We start from the raw sequence: 21558 nt of genomic DNA on the forward strand, positions 1-21558 counted from the left end.
GTATGGGTGTACTGATAATTTACTTCATCAGCAGAATAAATTACCCTTATAACACAGTATAAGACAGCGGGCCTGTTCAGCGCGCTCTGTATTCTAACCGTTAACCAAGTTGGCAGTTGGTTTTTAAAAAGAGCCTGCGCTTTGGCTAATTAAGATACCTACCTATGCTGTGGTTGAAAATAAACTAGCTGGCTGAATAAATATTTTATGTATAACTAGGCAGCTAGTTGCAAATGAACAGTAACATCGTAGCTATGATACAATAGGTGTCTGTTCTTCCCAAATGACTGTTGTTGCTACCATGGATCTAAGCCGAGTGGCTGGAGTATCGACCAAGGACAGGTGACACTGATGTGGTAGTTACCGAAGGAAGATATCAACTAACTTTTAACTAGTCTGCCACATAGCTAACCAGCTTGATATTTTAACACGGTAAAAAGTTAACTGACGGTGTATACTAGCTCAGGTAGTTGTCTACAAGTGTTTCCCGTTTTGATAGCTGGACAGCTCGTATGAATAACTGGCTTAGAGTGACGCTCTTGTGTTACTAGCGAAGTACAACTACATTACTAACGTTAGTATACTTCTTCCTAGATGCCAAGCTTTGTTATTAATATAAGTAAATATGGAAACTTGTTTTAAAGCGTATGTTGGTTTTGCTTAAATTATAATTTTATTATGAATTATACATTGTCAAACGTTTTGACACAAATGGGCTGCTAGGTTACCTGTTTCAGAAAATGAAAGCATTATGATAGTCCTTCATTTTGCAGATATATAGATGTCGCTACAAATTAATCAAAAGGATTTATTTAATTATTTCACTGAATTTGTAGTTACAGGGTCTACTCAAGGTTGGAACAACATGATGTTAGCCTAGTAGTATAGTATGTGAGAGGAATTCTGGTAAGCAGACTGAACATTTGTTGACAAATTTTGAACCCATCTATTTTAAATAATCTTTTTTGATGTGTCTGTAGTTATTTCTGTGGTCTAGTCCCCTGCATGGATGCATGTTCAGGTGCCGAAGACAATATTATGTTGAACCCCAATGGCAGTGATTTACACCGTTTTTTATTCCACTACCAAGAGGACCTGCCAGCAGAGGGCGGCAGAGAGTGACAGAGATTAAAGATTTAAAAAATTCTAAAGATCAAAAATTATTTTAAAAATTTAAATCAAATGATGGAGCCCCTGGTATCTTTTTTTGCTTTCTGCACGCCTCCACCACTGTTGGGAGGTGTTGTCAGAGGAGTTGTTGCCACCCCTGACACCCTCCGTCATGCTATGGTGGGGTGGGGGTGGGGGGGGGGGGCTGATGGAGTTGGCCACTTAGTTGATCTTGGGGTGGCGAAAGTCTTTGCCAGCAAACTTGGCCTTGTCTCCGAGCTCCTCCTCAATCCTAGGATAAGCAGTTAAAAATGGTTATTTCAGATACCTCAGTACATAAGATATACTCATAGATAACATACTACATTTGATATTTCCATGCAACACAAAGTCCAGCACTTTAGTGTAGTTGTAGCCGTGTAGTCTAACTGTAGAAATCTGACTGATGTCTATAGGTTTGGATTTAGTCTGGGGCACTGCAGTTGTGTGTTATGCAGAGTTGGAAAGTCCAGGGGTCAGAAAGTAAAAGTCCTGCCTGTCACTCAACCCACCTCATCATCTGGTTGTATTTGGCCAGACGCTCCGACCTGCAGGGGGCGCCAGTCTTGATCTGTGTGACACAGAGGAGAGGGTAGAGAGATAAGTGCTTAAACAGGGGTGCTCTGGTGCAGACTGGGGGCTGCCTCTTAAATAAAACACTGTTTGATTTTACTTCTGTACCTGTCCTGTGCACAGGCCCACAACCAGGTCAGCGATGAAGGTGTCCTCTGTCTCTCCTGACCGATGGCTGACCATCACTCCCCAGCCATTGGACTGAGCCAGCTTGCACCTGCAAACACAAACCAGCCTTTAATCCTAGCAGCTCGCACACCTGCTAATGCAAAATAGTTATTAACTATGGATGGACTGACTCTCAGGTATTGATTATTTATGCCTGGGAGTCGATGATAAGTCTGAATGGATTTATTCTCTATTATGGCTTACTCATGTCTGAATGGACTTTCTGGTACCAGTTACTCATCCCTAGATGGTCCCTCTGGTATCAGTTACTCATGACTGGACAGACTCTGGTGTCGGTTACTCACGCCTGGATGGACTCTGTGACGGAGCCGATCTGGTTGACTTTGAGGAGCAAGCAGTTGCAGGCCTTCTTCTCCACGGCGGTCTGGATGCGTCTGGGGTTGGTCACGGTCAGGTCGTCTCCCACAATCTGGATGCCCACTGATGCAGTGAACTGGCTCCAGTGTTCCCAGTCGTCCTGGTCAAAGGGGTCCTCAATGGACTGCACTGGATGGGCGAGGCAGGGGTGAGTAAGCAAGCCAATCAGAATGTGCAGATCTCCACTGTTGTTCACGCCATTGGTTAACATAACAAAAACTTTGAAGTGTAATACAATAGACACAGCTACAGCAGCTATAAGCGCTGTAATACACTGTAATAGGCTGAGCAACTAAGGAGCCAACAACAGAGATCATACAGTTAATTAATATAAGCATTAGAACAACTGAAGTAAATTCTGCATAGTGGGTATTAGATTGATTTTAAAGAACCTTTACTTGTGTTTAAAGCCATTAGAGGATCAGCACCTGAATACTGTGTAGACATCTGTGTTGTGATTGCATTGCACCATAAGTATTAGGTGTATTTTTAAGTTTTTTTTTTTCTCAAAACAAAAGTGCTTACTTGGTTCTTTAACTTAAAACAAATGCTATCAACAAAAATATAGTTTGATTATAATACTCCTTTAGGAGTGTGGTTACAAGGGCAGGTACAGTCTGTAGGCTATTACTGAATACTGAATGCCTGGCAAAGCAACATCATGTAAGCTCCAATGTAGGAAATAGGAACCAGGTTAGCTTTAGCTAGCTAGCTGAGGTTTTTAAGATCAGGGTATTATCAGTGAACCAGGGTCATATTACAGCGGCTAGCTAGTTAGTAGTTGGCAAGCCAGCCAGCACTAGCAGGCTAATTGGAAGGCTAGTTGTCTGTGGTCTACCTGGGTAGTCCTTGATGAAGCTCTTGTAGAGGTCTCCCAGTTGCTCGCCAGTGATGTGGCGTGAGGGGTCGTCGGGGGACTTGAAGTCCAGGTCGTATTTGCCGTTCCTGTAGAACTCCGATGCTGCCACATCCATACCGATGACGATCTTGTCTGGATAGCCGGCCTTCTGAACAGCGGCCTTCAAGAGCTCCAGAGCTGGGATACGAGAGGGACAGAGAGGGACAGAGAGAGAGAGAGAGAGTTTCAGCTACACACATACGCAAGGGATTCGTAGTATTGCCACCAAACTCACTACTGAGGTTCCAGTGACAACGACCAGCCTGGCCACACAATGTTAATGAGGATTTGACAGATATAATCCTTTAGAGGGATTCATAGTCATCCCTGAGCGCATGGTGGCCTCACCCTCGTCGTTCTCCACGATGTTGGGTGCGAAGCCGCCCTCATCGCCCACGTTGGTGGCATCCTTGCCATACTTGGCCTTGATGACGCTCTTCAGGTTGTGGTAGACCTCGGCGCCTATGCGCATGGCCTCGTGGAAGTTGGCAGCGCCGACGGGCAGGATCATGAACTCCTGCATGGCCAGCTTGTTCCCGGCGTGGGAGCCTCCGTTGATCACATTAAAGGCCTGAAAACAGGGACAGCCAATGGCATCATTATCACTAATCATTTTGGAACATAGAAATGGTTTCGAGAAGTTCACAAGATTAGAATCAAGGTAGTGTGACCTAAGTTTGAAGCAGTCCACTTTCAGCGTAACACTGTTCTAAACTACTATTCAAGAAAAAGCCAATCACACACTTAACTCAAAGTTAACAAAATGGATGAGCATCTTTGCTAGAAGTTAATTTTGTGATGCTTCTCCATTCATAAGCTGTAGCATAACGCATGAGTTTTCATTAGCTATCCCAGAAGAGATAGATCCTAGGAGGAGTGCCTGACCGGCACAGGCAGGATCACGTCCTTGTGTCCCGCCAGGTCGGCGATGTGGCGGTACAGGGGCACGCCCTTCTCCGCTGCGCCAGCCTTGCACACGGCCAGCGACACGCCCAGGATGGCGTTAGCGCCAAAGCGAGCTGTCGGAGGAGAGGAGAGGAGAGGAGAGAGGGAAGAACACACTGAGCTGCTGTCATCACGTGCAAAACAAACCACTTTAAAGAAAAAACAACAGCAGCAATAACAACTAAAAACAGTAACAATAACTGCAACAAAAACAGCAACTACAACAACAGCAACAAAAAACAGCACAATTAAAAACAACAACAACAATAATAATAATACACTTCGTTTGCAAAGGCAAAAGAATATGTAAAGATGAGTCATTGGCTTACTTTTGTGGGGATATGGCATGTACACAGGAATTTCAGGGACATTCAACCCCTAATTCTTCATTTTTTTAATAATTAAAATGCCATATGGATTAATGCTTTAAATGGACAAACACACACACACACACACACACACAGGAAGTTGGGGACAATACCAGGAACACACAGGAAACTGCAGAGGACAGAGATGCTCACATTTGTTCTCAGTGCCGTCCAGCTCCAGCATGAGCTTGTCAATTTTCTCCTGCTCAACCACACTCAGCTTCTGCTCCGAGAGAGAGAGAGAGAGTCAGAGAGAGAGAGAGAGAAAGGGGGCAAAGAGTCAGACACAGAAGACTTGTCTGCTTTCAGAGTTGTGAAGCTGTGGGGTTCTGCACTATTAAACCAACCTTCTCTAGAAGGACAGGTGCGATGTCCTTGTTGACATGGTCAACGGCTTTCTGCACACCTATGGAGACATGGGGCAGGCAGTTTAGCAGGTTGCCAGGGAAACTGTGATTGACGGTTACAGGGCTGGGAGCACTGCCTCACCTTTGCCCAGGTAGCGGCTCTTATCCCCATCTCTCAGCTCCAGGGCCTCATGGATGCCTGTGGAAGCGCCACTGGGGACAGCAGCTCTGAAACATCCTGAGGGCAGGAGAGAGGAGAGTGAGAGAGAGAGAGGGGGGGAGAGGATGAGAGATTGCTTTATGCTATACAAATCTGCAGTGTGCATGCATGCGTGTGTGTGTGCATGTGTACCTTTATTTGTGTAGCGTGTGTGTGTGTACCTTTATTTGTGTAGCATGTGCGTGTGCGTGTACCTTTATTTGTGTAGAGATCAACCTCCACAGTAGGGTTTCCTCTGGAATCGAGGATCTCACGGGCGTGAATCTTAGTGATGGACATCCTGACTGAGAGAGAGAATCAAAGAGGGGGGGAGTTAGAGAGAGAGGAGAGAGGCAGGCAGAGGGAAAGCGGGCGAGCAAGACGGTGAAAATGGAGCCAGAGAAGATTGAGAGAATGTGTGGAAAACAATATTACATTAATGTCTGTTTTAATCTGTTAATATTTAGCCTACTAGCAAAAGTCCGGCAAGTTTCAATTATCAATTATCCAATTTGCATAATACAAAGCCATTGTGTCTCATTAGAATTATTTGCCTGCATTATTTCCCCTATTAACAGAATTCATTTTCGTCGTGCGTGAAATTCACCTGCACTTGAAAGCCCCCGAAGAGCCATCGCCGTTCCTCTTTGTATGTACCTCTTAACCCACCGTATCAGCGACCGAGATCAAGGGGCAGGAATAACGCGGGCGACCAGCCTATGAGACGCCGCGGTGATAATTCAACTAGCCAATAAGCCGGTAGAGTGAAACTCGGTCACCTTGACCATGAAAGAAGCCATTTCAACCTTTCAGGTGACTAAGGACAGCGCTGTTGTTTTTGTAATATAGCATCTAGTTTGTGTAAAATGATTGTCTAATAAATAATTTTGCGTTCTTGGTTGCGTCCGATTGGCGGCTTCTGTGATTCTTCCCGTTACTGTCGGACGTTACTTGCTGGTTGTACTATTAGCACGTTCTGGTTAGCATCATTCCTTCTCGTCTGTTTGGTTGAATTATTCACCCCTCCTACCTGTAGCGTCTGTTATGTGTATCACCTACGAGAAGTGTCAAATTTTACGGGCTTGAATGAAGTAACTGTATACACCACCGCGAATGCCAACATTGCGTAACGTCGCTTTCTGTTTATCCTGCTAGCCGTGTTTCTTGGTTGGCCTGCGCTTCTTTTGGACCCAAGCTTATGTGATACGGCGAATGCTAAATGCGGTAGCAGTGCAGTATACAAAACCTGGGATGAACGAACTGGAACATTGCGTCTCTGATTTTTGTTAATATGGATAGTTTTATTATTATTATTATTTCATCGTGATTAGGATATTAATTATCGGTAGTATTATGACCCGAGTATGTTTTGCATGCTGTCCCGTATGGGCAGATTTCCCACTTGAACACAACGCATTTCCCCGCCCCGCTCTGTTCCATTTTCCCCTATAACCCTCGCGGGGCTCTCTGAAGTCCGAAGCGCGTGACATTTCACTCAGAGGACTGATTTAGCTCCCCGCTCCTCTCTAAGGAGCCGTTACCTCCCCTCCAAGCACAGGCGTCTTCCTGTGTGTACGTGCGCGGGAGCACAGGCCTCTGCTGCGGGCTAGTATTACAGAATCCTGCGGGAGCAACATGCCGCTAATCTCAAAAAGATTTGAGGTTTCCAGTAACGCACAATAGGCAAGTGGAGATCACATGATCAGGGTGCGATGCTAGACCCTCTAAAAGAGTTTGAACCTGTTGCATTCTCATTGTGACATCACACCTCCAGCCTGCCATTTCCCTAAGTACCACCCCTGATAGTGATGAGTGTTGGTGGATTGAACTGCAGCTGGAGTGAGGGTTTGCTTGTGTGTGGAAATAACTCAGTGCACAACATGTACTGCAATTATTAGGCTGGCCTCCATATCCACAGTGAATACTACCTTCTGTGTAATATGCAGTATTTTTAATGACCAGTTTTGGAACTTTATAGTTGCAGGTTAAAATGAATGGATCTGTTACCCAGCTGTATGAATGGGATTGTATGTAACAGTGAAAGTTATGTAAGTCACACTGGAAAGATGTATTTGCTAAGCCTGGGGTCTGAATCCCAGACTCTGGAGGACCATAGGGCTGCTGGGTTTTTGTTTGCTCCTTTAAATCAGCAACAAGTTCAGAACCAGGACACCTGGCAAGGTGAGCTAACTGGGTAAGCAGCTGCTTTAACTGATCAGTTAAGTGCAGAGTAGCAACAAAAGGCATCGGACCATGTGGCTGTCCAGGATCACCAGGTTACAGAGCCCTAAGTTATAGTGTTAGTAATACAAGTGCCTGATTGGCCAATCACAAATCAGGAATTTTAAAACGCACTTTAATCAAAGAACAACACAAATACCAGTACTGTCTAACTGAACCCAGTGTAACCACTACAACACAGAAACCCCAGGCAGTACAAATACCAGTACTGTCGAACTCCCGTAACATCCCATAACCTTGCCATTACATTGCGACTAGTGTGATAACACTAGGGTGGTGGAGGGTGGTAGTTAGAATGCCAGGGAATCTGGACAGCCAGGAAACCAAAAAAATATATATTGGCTGTTGAATTTACAAGCCGGATACACTGGCTGATGGTGCCTGCCAAGCAAAAGGTTGATGCAATGCGATAGCGCCTGTGTGTGTATGAGCCAAAGGGAGGTTATAAATCTAATGTTAGGCCCCTGAAGAGCTGCTATACTTTAGTATGGCCATCAGCCCTGGATGCTTGTGTGCTCATAGAGTTATCTTTAAGAGCACATTACACCATACGCTACTGTGCCAGACCTGAGGCCTCCAGAAGTCTTGGAGCTGTTTCAGTGCTCAGTGCTGGACTGTAGTTTGTATGAGGCGTGTGAATGCTCAGTGGGTTCAGTTCAAGTCAATCTCAGTGGGACTGCCTTCTTAAATAAAGGATACTTTTTTGAATTTTAAATCTGATTGGCCACCAGCAAAACGGAATTCTTAGCCATGATATGTGGTTAAATAAAGGTGAAAAAGCACGCATGCAGCACACAGTACAGGGTTCATGCTCGGTAGAAGCTTCTGGATGGAGTGGGCTGAGCAGCCTGGATCTGCAGCTGTAGCTGAGTCATTCACCCAGTTTAATACGCCATGGACTTTCCCACGCTGGAAACTTTCTAAAACCAGCATGCCCCTGTCTGCCCACCATCCGCACACATTCACACCCCTCTATGACATGCAGCCGAACTTCATCAAACTTCAAACGTGCCATCGAACTTTAGCGATAGCGCATGCGACTGTAGCACAGCGGGCATTTGTCCTGCTGTGCTCTTCCTGAGTGGCAGTGGAACAGGTGTAGCTAGCAGAGCGCGGGAGGCGTTTTCCTACCTGAGTGTGGCTGGCTTTGTTGTGTGACCGACCCTCCCTCTGTCCTCTAAGCCTGGATCTTTTATATAGCCCTCCGCTGGATTCAGTCCACATATTCTTTCCCCTCGCTCTCTCTCTCTCTCTTTCTGTCCCTCCCTCCCTCTGTCCCCCCTCCCTCTCCCTCCCCAGGAGTGCTGGCCGCAGGGTTACCCTTCCCTCCCCAGCCCCCCCAGGGGCTGCTGGGATTCGGAAAGCCCCGCCCATCAATACTGGGGTATGGCAGGCAGGGCTGTGTGCGTGTCACAGTTAAATTTGTCCCCACTCCTTGCTAACTTAGTGTGATGCATTCAGTTCCTCTTATAATGCAGGTCAATGGAGAACACTCTGCAAGTTGTACTCAGACTGTAATTTACTGGGCATGTGTTAGAAATTTAGGAACGTTTAGATCTTGAAAGCTGGAAAACAAAGCTAGCTGCGGAATCAGCAGAGTAAGAAACTGTGACAGCATGAACTGATTCATACTGTTGTTTATGCATTTACTTCATAAATATGCACTATGAAACAGGTTAGAACAGCGGTGGTGTCATATAAGATTATTTTTCACCATAATTTACTTGTTGTCCTGTGTGCATTTTCATCAGAATATTTTCTTTACAACCTATTTAAGTGTTTCTACTGTGATGGTGTTGTGGAAAGAACCAGTGGCAGTCGATCAGTGTGTGTATCTGGACCAATGAAACCATCCCCAATAAAGCACACTTCTGCAGCACGATCACTGTTACATCCTCTTTATGACATCATCTGCAAATCACTGATCAGTGTTACATTCTCTTTGTGACATCAGTCAGGGGACATTACAGGGACATTTTGCCTCCTCTGTCACCAGCTATAAGCTGTAAACATGGTCAATGTATGGCCCTGGCTGTTGAACATCTACACAAGCCTGTGGATTCAAGGGGTGCCAGATGCATGTGCGTTTTCTCTCCCCCGCAAAATATTTCTCGATTCCGCCATCCCCCAGAATGCCACTGACTGTGTTCAGACATAAAAAACAGAAACGAAGGAAGGCGGGAGAGAGGGGGTTATGGGCTGGAAAAACACTGGGTGGTCGAGATGAGAAGAAAGACCAGGAGAGATTTGGTCTCTGGCTCCTTATATTAATTAGCGTAATGAGTTCTTTTTGTTTTAGTGTTTTTAAGGGGAAAAGAACAGGATCCATTCAGCAGCCGGTGACCACAACCCACGATTTACCAGGTCAATGGAAAACCGCATGGGGTTGTGGGAAATATGACTAATGCCTGCTTCACGAACATTCTCCGATGTGAGATGAAAACTTTGTGTTCCGTAACTGCTGGGACAGAAGGAGAGTTACCATATCATTCGTTTTTTTAAAAGTTTTTTTTTATAGAAATACTATTATTCGTATTAGTACAGTGCATTTAGTATGACATTAGTATGCACATTACTTTCAAGAATATTTATGAAGATATTTAAGTTTTTTTTCCGCTGGTTAGCCCAGCTAGCTTAATAGAAAAATGGATCCAGGTAGTCGTGGCTGATCTTGGGGTGGCGGAAGTTTCTGCCAGCATACTGGGCCCTGTGGCCGAGCTCCTCCTCAATCCTGGAGCAAGACGGAGAGAAAAAAGGCATCAGCAAAATAACAACAAAATAGCAGCACACTGCTCACAGTAGTAGCAGCTGTGCTGAGAAGATGTAGACTAGTTGTAGCAGTGTAAAGTAGTTGCATAGCATCAGTCACGACATCTAACAGAGTCATGCTCTGTAATATTTTATTGCTAGTGGTAGCGGTGGCAGGTTCTGAAGCACCCAGATGATCACAGTGTCACTCAACCCACCTCATCATCTGGTTGTATTTGGCCAGACGCTCTGACCTGCAGGGGGCGCCAGTCTTGATCTGTGTGACACAGAGGAGAGGGTAGGGAGAGAAGTGCTTAAACAGGGGTGCTCTGGTGCAGACTGGGGGCTGCCTCTTAAATAAAACACTGTTTGATTTTACTTCTGTACCTGTCCTGTGCACAGGCCCACAACCAGGTCAGCGATGAAGGTGTCCTCTGTCTCTCCTGACCGATGGCTGACCATCACTCCCCAGCCATTGGACTGAGCCAGCTTGCACCTGCAAACACAAACCAGCCTTTAATCCTAGCAGCTCGCACACCTGCTAATGCAAACTAGCTATTAAACTATGGATGGACTGCCTCTCGGTTATTGATTACTTATGCCTGGGAGTCGATGATAAGCCTGAATGGATTTATTCTCTATTATGGCTTACTCATGTCTGAATGGACTTTCTGGTACCAGTTACTCATCCCTAGATGGCCCCTCTGGTATCAGTTACTCATGACTGGACAGACTCTGGTGTCGGTTACTCACGCCTGGATGGACTCTGTGACGGAGCCGATCTGGTTGACTTTGAGGAGCAAGCAGTTGCAGGCCTTCTTCTCCACGGCGGTCTGGATGCGTCTGGGGTTGGTCACGGTCAGGTCGTCTCCCACAATCTGGATTCCCACTGATGCAGTGAACTGGCTCCAGTGTTCCCAGTCATCCTGGTCAAAGGGGTCCTCAATGGACTGCACTGGATGGGCGAGGCAGAGGGGAGGTCAATAAGTAAGCCGGTACAAAGCCTGTGCGACACTGTAGTGGAGAACTGCAGGATCTGTTAGTGTTTTGCTGTTGGTCAGTGCATTTAACTGATTGCTTAAAGCAGTTAATTACACCGCTAGCTCAGGCCACCTGGTTTATTGGGTCTGAACTAGCCACTGATTTTAATCCAAATGCTAGCAGACTCACCAGGACTGAGCATAGACTGGCCAGCTTCATGCTCTGTAGTACAGAGCATAGTGCACAGTCTGCACTTTAGAATATGAGATATGCAGCAATATCTAGCTGAAAAACTAGATTTTACATTATGGTGTTAGCAGTGCAGAGTGTGGTGTACCTGGGTAGTTCTTGATGAAGCTCTTGTAGAGGTCTCCCAGCTCCTTTCCTGAGATGTGGCGTGAGGGGTCGTCGGGGGACTTGAAGTCCAGGTCGTATTTGCCGTTCCTGTAGAACTCAGATGCTGCCACATCCATACCGATGATGATCTTGTCTGGATAGCCGGCCTTCTCAATGGCAGTTTTCAACAGCTCCAGAGCTGGGTTATGAGAGGGACAGAGAGAGAAAGTTTTTCAACCCCAGATACACACACCCAAGGGATTTGTAGTATTGCCAACAAACTCACTACTGTCACTATGTAACAGTTCTAATGACAATGAATGTTAAATTGTCTGTGTCTGGCCACACAATGTTAATGAGGATTTGACAGATATAATCCTTTACAGGGATTCATAGTCATCCCTGAGCGCATGGTGGCCTCACCCTCGTTGTTCTCCAGGATGTTGGGTGCGAAGCCGCCCTCATCGCCCACGTTGGTGGCATCCTTGCCATACTTGGCCTTGATGACGCTCTTCAGGTTGTGGTAGACCTCGGCGCCGATGCGCATGGCCTCGTGGAAGTTGGTAGCGCCGACGGGCAGGATCATGAACTCCTGCATGGCCAGCTTGTTCCCGGCGTGGGAGCCTCCGTTGATCACATTAAAGGCCTGAAAACAGGGACAGGCAATGACACTGTTCTCAGCATCTAATGGGCTATGTTAAAGGCCTAAAAATGAGCATAGCCAATAATAGCATCCACGACATCTAGGAGGGTACATTTCATTCCTTAAGAGCAAGGATATTCAAGCTCAAAAACATTATCGTCCAAATATTATTCAGTTGTCATCGGTTGGAAGAGATCCAACCTGATGTTGTCAAATGTATCTAGTTTGGTGAAGTAGAAATGTAGCCAGCTAACAAAGTAGACTTTTTTTGATTTGGGTGACGCATCAACCTAATATAAGCAATGCAGATTGATCCGGCCAGTGATACGGTCCGAATGATGTCATACTGTATGTCAGCACTGGAATGTGTCTCATCCAATCACAATGCATGGTCAGATCTTACTGTTGTTTAATATAGTCTAAACTAAACATCCAAATGATCCACATGGCTGAGCATCCTGGGTAGCTGGAGTTGGTTTTGTAATTTCACCATTCCTTAGCTGCATCAGAACTCATAAGATATAATCCATTGTCATTAGGTGTCTTGGGTCAAAAACCGCATCCCCACCGCTCACCGGCACAGGCAGGATCACTTCCTTGTGTCCCGCCAGATCAGCAATGTGGCGGTACAGGGGCACGCCCTTCTCCTCTGCACCAGCCTTGCACACGGCCAGCGACACGCCCAGGATGGCGTTAGCGCCAAAGCGAGCTGTCGGAGGAGAGGAGAGGAGAGGAGAGAGGGAAGCACACACACTGAGCTACTGCTGATGTTATCACAGACAAAACAAACCCACTTTAAAGAAACAACAACAGCAGCAACAATAACAAAAAAAACAGCAACAACAGCAACAAAAAAACAGCAACTACAACAGCAGCAACAATATCCGTAGCAACAACAAAACAATGACAGAAATTTAAAAAGTGAATAAAACACAATTCACAAAGCAAAATAAAATAAAAAGCTGAGCAAGTGGAAATGAAAAGATGTCCCCTTAAAATGTCCTTAATGATGAAATGAGAATCTTAGTCTGAGAATCTATTCCCTAAAGAACAGTGCTTCGCCAAATCAAATCCAATGAGAGGGGACACAAACACTGGAAAGTAGGGACACTAAAAGGATGCTGAGGACAGCATTCACACACAGGGAACTGCAAAAGACATATACACAGAAATTATGGGGACATTAATAGGACACACACACACATACACACACACAGGAAGTTGGGGACAATACCAGGGACACACAGTAAACTGCAGAGGACAGAGATGCTCACATTTGTTCTCAGTGCCGTCCAAATGCAGCATGAGCTTGTCAATTTTCTCCTGCTCGACCACACTCAAATTCTGCTCCGAGAGAGAGAGAGAGAGAATTATGGTGATTAGCGGTATTATTTTTATTGTTATTACTACTAGTACTCCTATACATTTAATGTCTATGTTATATTTGAATCTTTATATTTATTGTTATTCTTTTTATCGTTGAGAGAGGGAGGGGGAGAAAAAGAGGGAGGGAAGGGAAAGGGAAAGAGAGAGAGAGGAAGAGGAGGAATGGGAGAGAGAGGCAGGTGAGAGGATGGGGGAGGTCGGACGCTGCCTGGGCTGAGGGCCTACAGTGCTACACTTACAGCCTCCAGCAGAGCGGGCGCGATCTCCTTGTTCACATGTTCAACGGCTTTCTTCACACCTGTGGAGACATGGGGCAGGCAGTTTAGCAGGTTGCCAGGGAAACTGTGATTGACGGGTACAGGGCTGAGAGCACTGCCTCACCTTTGCCCAGGTAGCGGCTCTTATCCCCATCTCTCAGCTCCAGGGCCTCATGGATGCCTGTGGAAGCGCCACTGGGGACAGCAGCTCTGAAACATCCTGAGGGAGGGGGGGAGAGGGGGGAGAGGGGGGAGAGAGAGGGAGAGAGAGGGGGGGGGATTGCTTTATGCTTTGCAGTACAAATGTAAATATGATTGTACATTTATGTGTGTGTGTGTGAATGCGCGTGTGTGCGCATGTACCTTCATTTGTGTAGCATGTGCGTGTGTGTGTGTACCTTTATGTGTGTAGAGATCAACCTCCACAGTAGGGTTTCCTCTGGAATCGAGGATCTCACGGGCGTGAATCTTAGTGATGGACATCCTGACTGAGAGAGAGAATCAAAGAGAGGGGGCAGGGAGGGAGTTAGAGAGAGGGGGTGAACAGAGGGAGTAGTATAAATGCAGAATGTGGTAGTTGATAATATTTTAATATCCATTTTATTTTATACTCTTCCAAGAGTTCTTCAAAACTTTCAATTTGCATAATACAAAGTCCTGCTGCATCAGATATATTTGTTTATGTACAGTCTCTCTGCCTTTTTTCATGCTTTGGCTGTGATCCAATATTCATAGAGTGATGTAAAGACATGCATAACATCAACGGACCCTCTTTTTCCCTTCCTATAGGGACTTTATACTCTGAATCATTAACAACGTCAGCTTGACTGTTTCATATTACGGGTGTTATAAGTTGTGATTATTAATAGTTCTGTTACTGTAGTATTATTTTTGGCGGAGATGTTTGGTGATTTAAATTTTGTGGCCGTGCCTGTCCTGTCATCGCAGAGTTCCCGCTCCAGCGCCTGGCTGGGACAGCTGCCGGGCCTGAGCTTCTGAAGCATCTGACATTTAGCTCAGCGGACAAATTTAGCGCTAAGGAAACATATAAATAGCTGAAGGGACGAGAGGAAGGAGAGACAGACAGGGAGGTGGTTTTGGGGGGGGGGGGGGGATGCTGTGGAGGGACAGGGAAGGGGGAGGGGGGGCAGAACGCTGTGGCGGGAGAGGGAAGGGGGAGGGGTCCCATTCTATAGGTCTGACTGACGAAGTCCAGCTGGCTGTGTGTGTGCTGTGTATTGCAGCGCTGAGGAGAAGGGGCTTGTGACCCAAAGGCTGTGAGTTTGATTCCCAAGTAGGGCACTGCTGTTGGACCTTCAAGCAGATTTATAAAACGGGTTGTTTTCGATCTTGGATGCTGATTGGCTGAGTCTGTGTTCTATAGTGATTGCAAATCAGTTGCAGTTATTCAAACAGCCTGTTGGTAAAGAGTATCACCGTTACTTACAAATAGTACTAAATAAATAAGATTGTGTCTATTGATTGTTTCAGTACAATGTATCCATTGTATAAAAGTAATATGGCGATCGAGGCCGTGCTGTATCCTGAATGCAGTCACGGCTAAAGAGGGTCATAGAGGGTGATGTTTGCGTTGTGCCTAACCACACCTCTGCTGCCGTGCCTGTATTCATCACACAGCACAGTGTTTCCTGCCATATTGCTTAAGTATGAGTGGACTGTAATGCTAAATGTCAGCAATGTAATGTAAGTTGGTCCCGTACATACATACAGGGAGGGAGGTCGGGCGGGGTGGGGGTATTTTAGCAGGACTGAAATTCAGCGGGGGTTACAGTAAATGCCAGCCCTGTAAAACACACCAGCGCTGCTGTCTGTGCCTCAGACTAATGTTTTAACAGGTATGCCGCTTTAATTACAGAGAGGGACCAGCAAGACCTATAGATCCTATAGCTGCTGCAACCTACACTATCCTTGACCTTTGGGGAGCTTGGCAGCAGCGGTATCGGACTACAACTCCCAGGCACCCGTCAGAGGGAATGCCACCGATGCCCCTGTTATCTAACTGGCATTTCAGATGCCCCCTCCTCTTACATCACAGCCCCTTCCCTGTCCTGTTACAGAAACGCACCGACAACGCCAAGGTCACGCTGAGAGAACGTTTGCGTAAAATAAAGTTACACAAAATTAACGCTATGCTTAAAAATGTATTTGCAAAGACGATTTTTAAAAAATGGTCTAGCTTTATTACATCACTTGTCTCATCTCTTCAGGAAGAAGAGGCTTTCATTAATTGAGAATACTTTAAATCACCCTCTTCCCGAGGATTTTAGCCAAAAAAAACATCACCTGACAAACACAATCACATGAAAGAATTCAGCTCTGAATATCGGCAAGCACATGCATTTCTTTTCAAAACTGTCAGCCTGCAGTCTGCAGCAAGCTCACTGGTGTCTGATGGGTTAAAGTTTTTTAAGTTATTAGTTGACCCAGGCCTACAGACGTCTTGTCTTAATGATGTTGTCGATCCACGAGAGGCGTGGCAGCGTTGCCGTGACGTTACCGCTACGTTGTGATAATAATACCAGGGAAGCAGTGAAGAGTGCCAATAAATGTCAACCGTCAATTAAAAATAAAAAAAAATCAACTGTTCAAATTACTAACGGCATTCAGACGATGGTATCTGCCAAAAGTATTACATAATGCGAAAGAGAGAGAGAGAGAGACTGATGAGTGATAGAGAGACAGAGTGAGAGAGCGAGAGAGAGAGAGACAGAGGGTGTGTTTGGGTGTGTTTGTGAGCCAAAGCGAGGTTATAAATCTAACACTCCTAAGGGTCTGGCACACCTCAGCACTGAGTGTGTGCTGCCGATCAGGCTGCTGTGCCGGGACTGCAGGAGCCAGACCTGCTCAGAGGCATACGAGAACTACACAGCAGCCAGCACACCGTATATCACACAGCGCAATGCATGCACTACGCAGAATACAGCATATGGAATATATTAAGGAAAATATGATTAATGCCTCACAGTGATATTATATTATTGAATGCGTTGTTGAAATGTGCTCTCTGTCATTTGCACATTACATGAATGTTATGCATGAAAGTGGGCAATATACTGTACTCTCACACACACACACACACACACACACAAACACATACAGTATATATATATATATATATATATATATATATATATATATATCACTCTATGTATCTGTGTGTATGCATATGTACACACACAGATTTTACAGCACACGCAGTATAAATCCCTGGTGGACTGAGCATGCTAGCGTTTGCCATGCCTTGCCGTGGCACGTCTGGTCATAAAGAGAGATGTGAGAAACGGCCGTGAATGGAGTGGGCTGAGCCACAGGGATCTGTGTGCCAGAGAGCCGGATCTACAGGGTTATTAACCTTCCGTATTTAAAACACACACCCCCTCCGGCCACACACACACAGTAGGCCTGCAGATGCAGTACGTTACAGTAATTTACAGTAATTTACAGCAAAGTTACAGTAAAGTTACAGTGAAGTTACAGTAAGTTGCAGTAATTTACAGTAAAGTTACAGTAGCAGTGCTGACACAACATGCAGCTGAACACAGAGAAACGCCCCCTCAGGCTTTTAACTGAATAAGAACGCAGCTGTAGCAGACAGATTTCGGGGTACCCCTGTGGGACAGGTGGAGCGGGACAGCCTCTTACCTGAGTGTGGCTGGCGCTGGCGTCTGACCGACTGTCCCCAAAGCGCTCCGGCGGTATTTAAAGGCGCTCCCGTTGGACCGTGTCCACATATGGTATGGATCTTAGGGATCGTTTCCCAACTCCTGTCCTCACGGCGCACTCACAACAGGCACGTTCCACACGGCTGGGAGCCAAACCGCTGCAAATCAGGGAGCCCCGTGTCACCCGCCTGAGCCAATCAGAAGCGAGAGCTCAGACAGTCCGCAAAAAACGGCATTTCTCTGGCCTGGCCGAAATTTCTATGTCCTGTTTGAGCTTCCCTTCAAAAATGCCATGGAACGGGTCAGACGCTCCCTTGTGTCCAGCTCAATGGAAAGGTCAGGGGCCGCCCTGGCAGGGGTGCAGGGTGAGGTCAGAGGATGGGGGTAACCAGAGAGCGGTTTTGGGTTTCGAATTGAAAGGGCATGATCACACCCCCCTGATCTGCTGCACAATCTCTAACCCTTCCCTGGGGGGCTAAATTTGGCACCGGCTCCGTGTCACCACGACGACCCAGCCGGTTAGAACTGTCTGTCCTTTCACCTGTCTCTCTGTTTGTGTTCCCAGTGCTCAGCAGACCTCTGCTACTGACAAACAAACACCCCAGTTCACCTTGATCTGTGACAGAATCCAGCACTCAGCCAATCAAGACGCTCCGCTGCGGGTCTTTTTTTTGGTCTGCAGTTGATCTCCCCTTTCCTGCAGCTTCGTTTTGGGACGGGCGCGTGCGGTTTCTTTTTGGAACACGGCCCGAGCGGGCCAGCGTGACGAGGTGGCCTTGGTTCTCCTCCAGGGAACCCGGCCCTCACACCGCTGGCGCTGAAGAGCCGCGTTTGTTTTGGACGCCGGTCCTGTGGTTTTCGGCCCGATGCCAGGGTGCCGCTTCATTAGCCGCACCAGTTAACGATTCACTCAGACATCTGAGTTTCCCTTCTGCACACAGAGAGTATAAATCAATGAACGCAGCTCCATGATTCATTTGAGCGGACACCCGCGTACAGCGGCCTCGCCTGCTGCATTTTCATTAAAGATTAGAGATCGATTCAGTACTCTGGAGAGACCTCATGTCCCCTACACACTCACACATACTCACATACTCTCACACACACACACACACATCAATATAAGGTGTGTATGTCTAGCACTGTACAGTAACATTGTTATATTGATAAGACATTGATGTCATTGATGTACTATATTGACATGCACATTCTTATCGTAGAACACCTTGTGCGATATTCAGGATATTGGGCTCAACGTCAGCTGGCCTTTCTGCCGAGTCATTTCTTCATTAATATTTCTGTCTCCGGGGGAGAGGGTGACTGCTCTGGGGCCCAGAATGTTCAGGAAGAGACACAGCCATGAGGAGCAGCTCTGAGGATACGTGCTGTTGCATAATTCATATTTTTAGTACGTGTTGCCATCTTATTTTTTTGCTGTCCCTAAGTTTAAGGGCCCTACCAGTCTGAAATGCGATTGTGAGCACTTTATCAAGAGTGCCAGGTCTGTTTAAAGTCTTTCTAACATGGCGGGTCAGTAGCTAAGTGAAATAGCGGTTTCTGATGTTGATTTGCAGGTGTCTGTGCTGTTCTTGTGCTGTGCTGCATCTGTGTACTCAGCTATCAGAACCCTGCAGTTTAACTTCTGGCCCTCAGACACAACAATCTCTCCGCCTCTCCTTCCCTCTCTCACCGTGTCTCTCGCTGTCTCCTCTCTGGAAGTCCTGGCTTTGGTAAGACCTGCGCTCTGAAGCTCACAGGCGGGAAGAACCGTGAGGCACCCGTCATATTTCACCTTTTTATGCTGGAAAGTCAGAGGAGAGCAGGAGAGCAGGAATGGGTTCTGTTACAGGGATTAGGCTGATGAGAGAAGGGCCCCAGGCCTGAGAAATGTTCTGTAGTTCCCCCACAGCCTGGACTGCCAGGCTGAGTTAGGTAATCTGCGCATGGTCTATCTCTCTTTCCCTCTCTCTTTCTCTCTCTCTCTCTCTCTCTCTCTCTCTCTCACACATTCTCACACACCCTCTCTCTCGTACTCTCACATTCTCTCTCTCACATTCTCACTCTCTCTCTCTTTCTCTCTCTTATTCTCACATCTCTCTCTCACATTCTCACACCCTCTCTCTCTCATATTCTCGCACACCCTTTCTCTCTCTCTCTCTCTCTCACATTCCCACTCTCTCTTACGCTCACATTCTCACACTCTCTCTCTCATATTCTCACACACCCTATCTCTCTCTCTCTCTCTCTCTCTCTCTCTCTCTCACATTCCCATTCTCTCTTACGCTCACATTCTCTCTCACACACACATTCTCACACTCTCTCTCTTTCAAGATGGAAAGTCAGCTTGTATGTCACTGGAGAAGTTTCTGTAATTTGTATGAAATTGTAGTCCGTTGAAGAACTTGCTGGAATTTAGTGGAGACCAATATTAAAATTTAAAAATTTAAATATCAGTATTAAAATATTAATGTTTTTGAATGTTCAGTCATAAAGCAAAAACAAGGATCTTTAGACTCATTGTGAAAGCTAACAAATTAGCTTGAAAACAATTTTGTTGCTGGAATGTAGGAGAGAGCAACACTATGAAGGAATTAAGTTGCCCAAAACCCACGCAAAGTAGCTATTGGCACCGTAACTATCTGGACGTTTCTTCTGTGGTGCGTGAGATTGTATCACTGCATTCGGGTTATGTCCAGTAGGTGGCGTGATTTCCAAGCCAATAATCTGACCTGGCTGTGTGCTGTAACTTTAATGAGCACATGAGCTTTCAGAAGGGGTGTGTGCATCCGATGCCCTGTCCAAACGTCCTGCCTCGGACAGCTGTGAGACTTTTCTTAGTACCCAGCACCAATAAAAACACCCGAGGAACATTTGTGTGATCAAATGACATTTTCAGAGTTATTTATTCACAAAGTACGTCATGTAGGTCACTTTAGTGTATTGTGTATTCTAGTAAGGATGTATTGTTTTAATAATAGCAACCAATAAACATTGCCATTTAAAATGAACAAATAATAATGCAATGATTATCATTATTACAGCCCTACAAAATAGCTAGGTAAAATTAAACATGGGGTTAATATATTGAAGTTGGTGTGGGGGGGCTGTCACACCTCCCTATTGGGGAAAGGTGATTGAAGCTATAACTGCTGTCAATCACTGAAGATATGCTCCGCCCATTTTAAGTGCAGTTAAACCAAGGGTGTTCAGTCTTATCTGAAACTGTGGGTGTAGGATTTAGTTTTAGCCCAACATTAAGACACCTGATTCTACTTATCGATGTCTTGACTGAAGACCATGATTAGTTAATCAGCTGAATCAGGTGACTTAGTGCTGGGGCTAAAACGAAAACCTGCACCCACACTGGCCCTTTTCACATAAGACTGGACACCCCTGGATTAAACCGATTTAAAGTTTTTTTTCCCTTTTTGCTGTGGGAGAGCTCCTTCAGCTTGTTCAGCAGTTCACACATAGTTCAGACCTCACTGTCCCGCCCCGGAGCGCCCCCCTCTGGCAGGGTGGAGTAGCAGCAGAACCTGTGGCGGAGGACGTAGGCTTTGCGGGTGGTGTTATTGCTGCCCCTGACCTCGGCCAGCGGTGGGACGCACACCTGCGGGAGCCTCCTGCCAGTGCTGGGGTGGCAGTGTAGCATAATAGGCAAGGAGCTGGTCTTGCCTATTATCACAGGTTCAGTTCTCCGGTAGGACCCTGCCGTTGTACCCTTAAGCAACATACTTAACGTGCACTGCTTCAGTATGTATCCAGCTGCATAAATGGATGCTGTGTAAAAGCTGTGTAAGCGTAAGATACCGGTAATGTAATGTAATGTAATGCCTCACAGGTGAGCTTGATGCAGGAGCTCCCCCTGCTGGTCCTTATACGCTAGGCCAGAGCCAGGCTGTAAAGGCTGAAAGTAGTTCTTTACATGCTGAGGACGGTGACTGCCTTTTTCATATGCACTGTCTAAGCATCTTTGCTAAACAGAGTCTCCTAAAACACGAAAAGGAAATGATGCAGAAGTCCTTATTCAAAAATCATAAGACGTGAGGTTATAAAGACTCACCCTTTATATGCCGTTCTTGTAGAATCTGGGTGGCTGTTCGGTGTTAATGCATTAGCGCGTATTCCAGGAGGGCCAATGCATGTTCCCCCAGCTAAAGGCATCCATGACGCTGGTCCAGCAGACAGAACCTCAATCCAGGCCAGCGCAGGGAGGCAGAAAAACGGCCACAGATTATGAAACCCAAGACCAAAATGC

At 46.1% G+C, this 21558-nt stretch overlaps 2 protein-coding genes across 3 annotated transcripts; both read right to left on the bottom strand.

The window, feature by feature from the left end:
• Window positions 1-794: 794 nt before the first annotated feature.
• Window positions 795-8493, bottom strand: LOC118235624 (beta-enolase-like). Of its 2 annotated transcripts, none has more exons than XM_035433169.1 (12): window positions 8398-8493; window positions 5241-5330; window positions 4969-5064; window positions 4827-4885; window positions 4633-4702; window positions 4052-4185; window positions 3515-3737; window positions 3107-3304; window positions 2196-2397; window positions 1831-1939; window positions 1662-1720; window positions 795-1402 (listed from the first exon to the last, which is right to left on the bottom strand). In XM_035433169.1, the coding sequence occupies exons 2-12, from the start codon at window positions 5323-5325 to the stop codon at window positions 1333-1335; spliced, it is 1305 nt and encodes a 434-aa protein (XP_035289060.1). In that variant the 5' UTR covers window positions 5326-5330; window positions 8398-8493; the 3' UTR covers window positions 795-1332. The 2 variants fall into 2 exon arrangements, with proteins under 2 accessions (XP_035289060.1, XP_035289059.1); XM_035433168.1 differs by lacking the exon at window positions 8398-8493 and adding an exon at window positions 5633-5764.
• Window positions 8494-9148: 655 nt separating this feature from the next.
• LOC118235625 (beta-enolase-like) lies at window positions 9149-17425 on the bottom strand. The gene is made up of 12 exons (XM_035433170.1): window positions 17281-17425; window positions 14016-14105; window positions 13742-13837; window positions 13600-13658; window positions 13249-13318; window positions 12550-12683; window positions 11755-11977; window positions 11333-11530; window positions 10768-10969; window positions 10402-10510; window positions 10233-10291; window positions 9149-9997 (listed from the first exon to the last, which is right to left on the bottom strand). The coding sequence occupies exons 2-12, from the start codon at window positions 14098-14100 to the stop codon at window positions 9901-9903; spliced, it is 1332 nt and encodes a 443-aa protein (XP_035289061.1). The 5' UTR covers window positions 14101-14105; window positions 17281-17425; the 3' UTR covers window positions 9149-9900.
• Between the last annotated feature and the right edge of the window lie 4133 nt (window positions 17426-21558).

The sequence above is a fragment of the Anguilla anguilla genome, chromosome 9 (assembly GCF_013347855.1).
Source record: "Anguilla anguilla isolate fAngAng1 chromosome 9, fAngAng1.pri, whole genome shotgun sequence".
NCBI classification, from domain to species: Eukaryota; Metazoa; Chordata; class Actinopteri; order Anguilliformes; family Anguillidae; genus Anguilla; species Anguilla anguilla.

Bases quoted from the DNA above. Each gene is read 5' to 3' on its own strand.
- LOC118235624 (XM_035433168.1), bottom strand. From the start codon at position 5,660: ATGGCTCTTCGGGGGCTTTCAAGTGCAG. The intron at 4,703-4,826 runs GTTGGTTTAATA...CTCTCGGAGCAG, and splicing joins CACCTGTCCTTCTAGAGAAG to AAGCTGAGTGTGGTTGAGCA. The intron at 2,398-3,106 runs GTAGACCACAGA...TCGCCCATCCAG, and splicing joins CTTCATCAAGGACTACCCAG to TGCAGTCCATTGAGGACCCC.
- LOC118235625 (XM_035433170.1), bottom strand. From the start codon at position 14,100: ATGTCCATCACTAAGATTCACGCCCGTGAGATCCTCGATTCCAGAGGA. The intron at 10,970-11,332 runs GTACACCACACT...TCGCCCATCCAG, and splicing joins CTTCATCAAGAACTACCCAG to TGCAGTCCATTGAGGACCCC. The intron at 10,511-10,767 runs GTGAGTAACCGA...TTGTGTTTGCAG, and splicing joins GTCACAGAGTCCATCCAGGC to GTGCAAGCTGGCTCAGTCCA.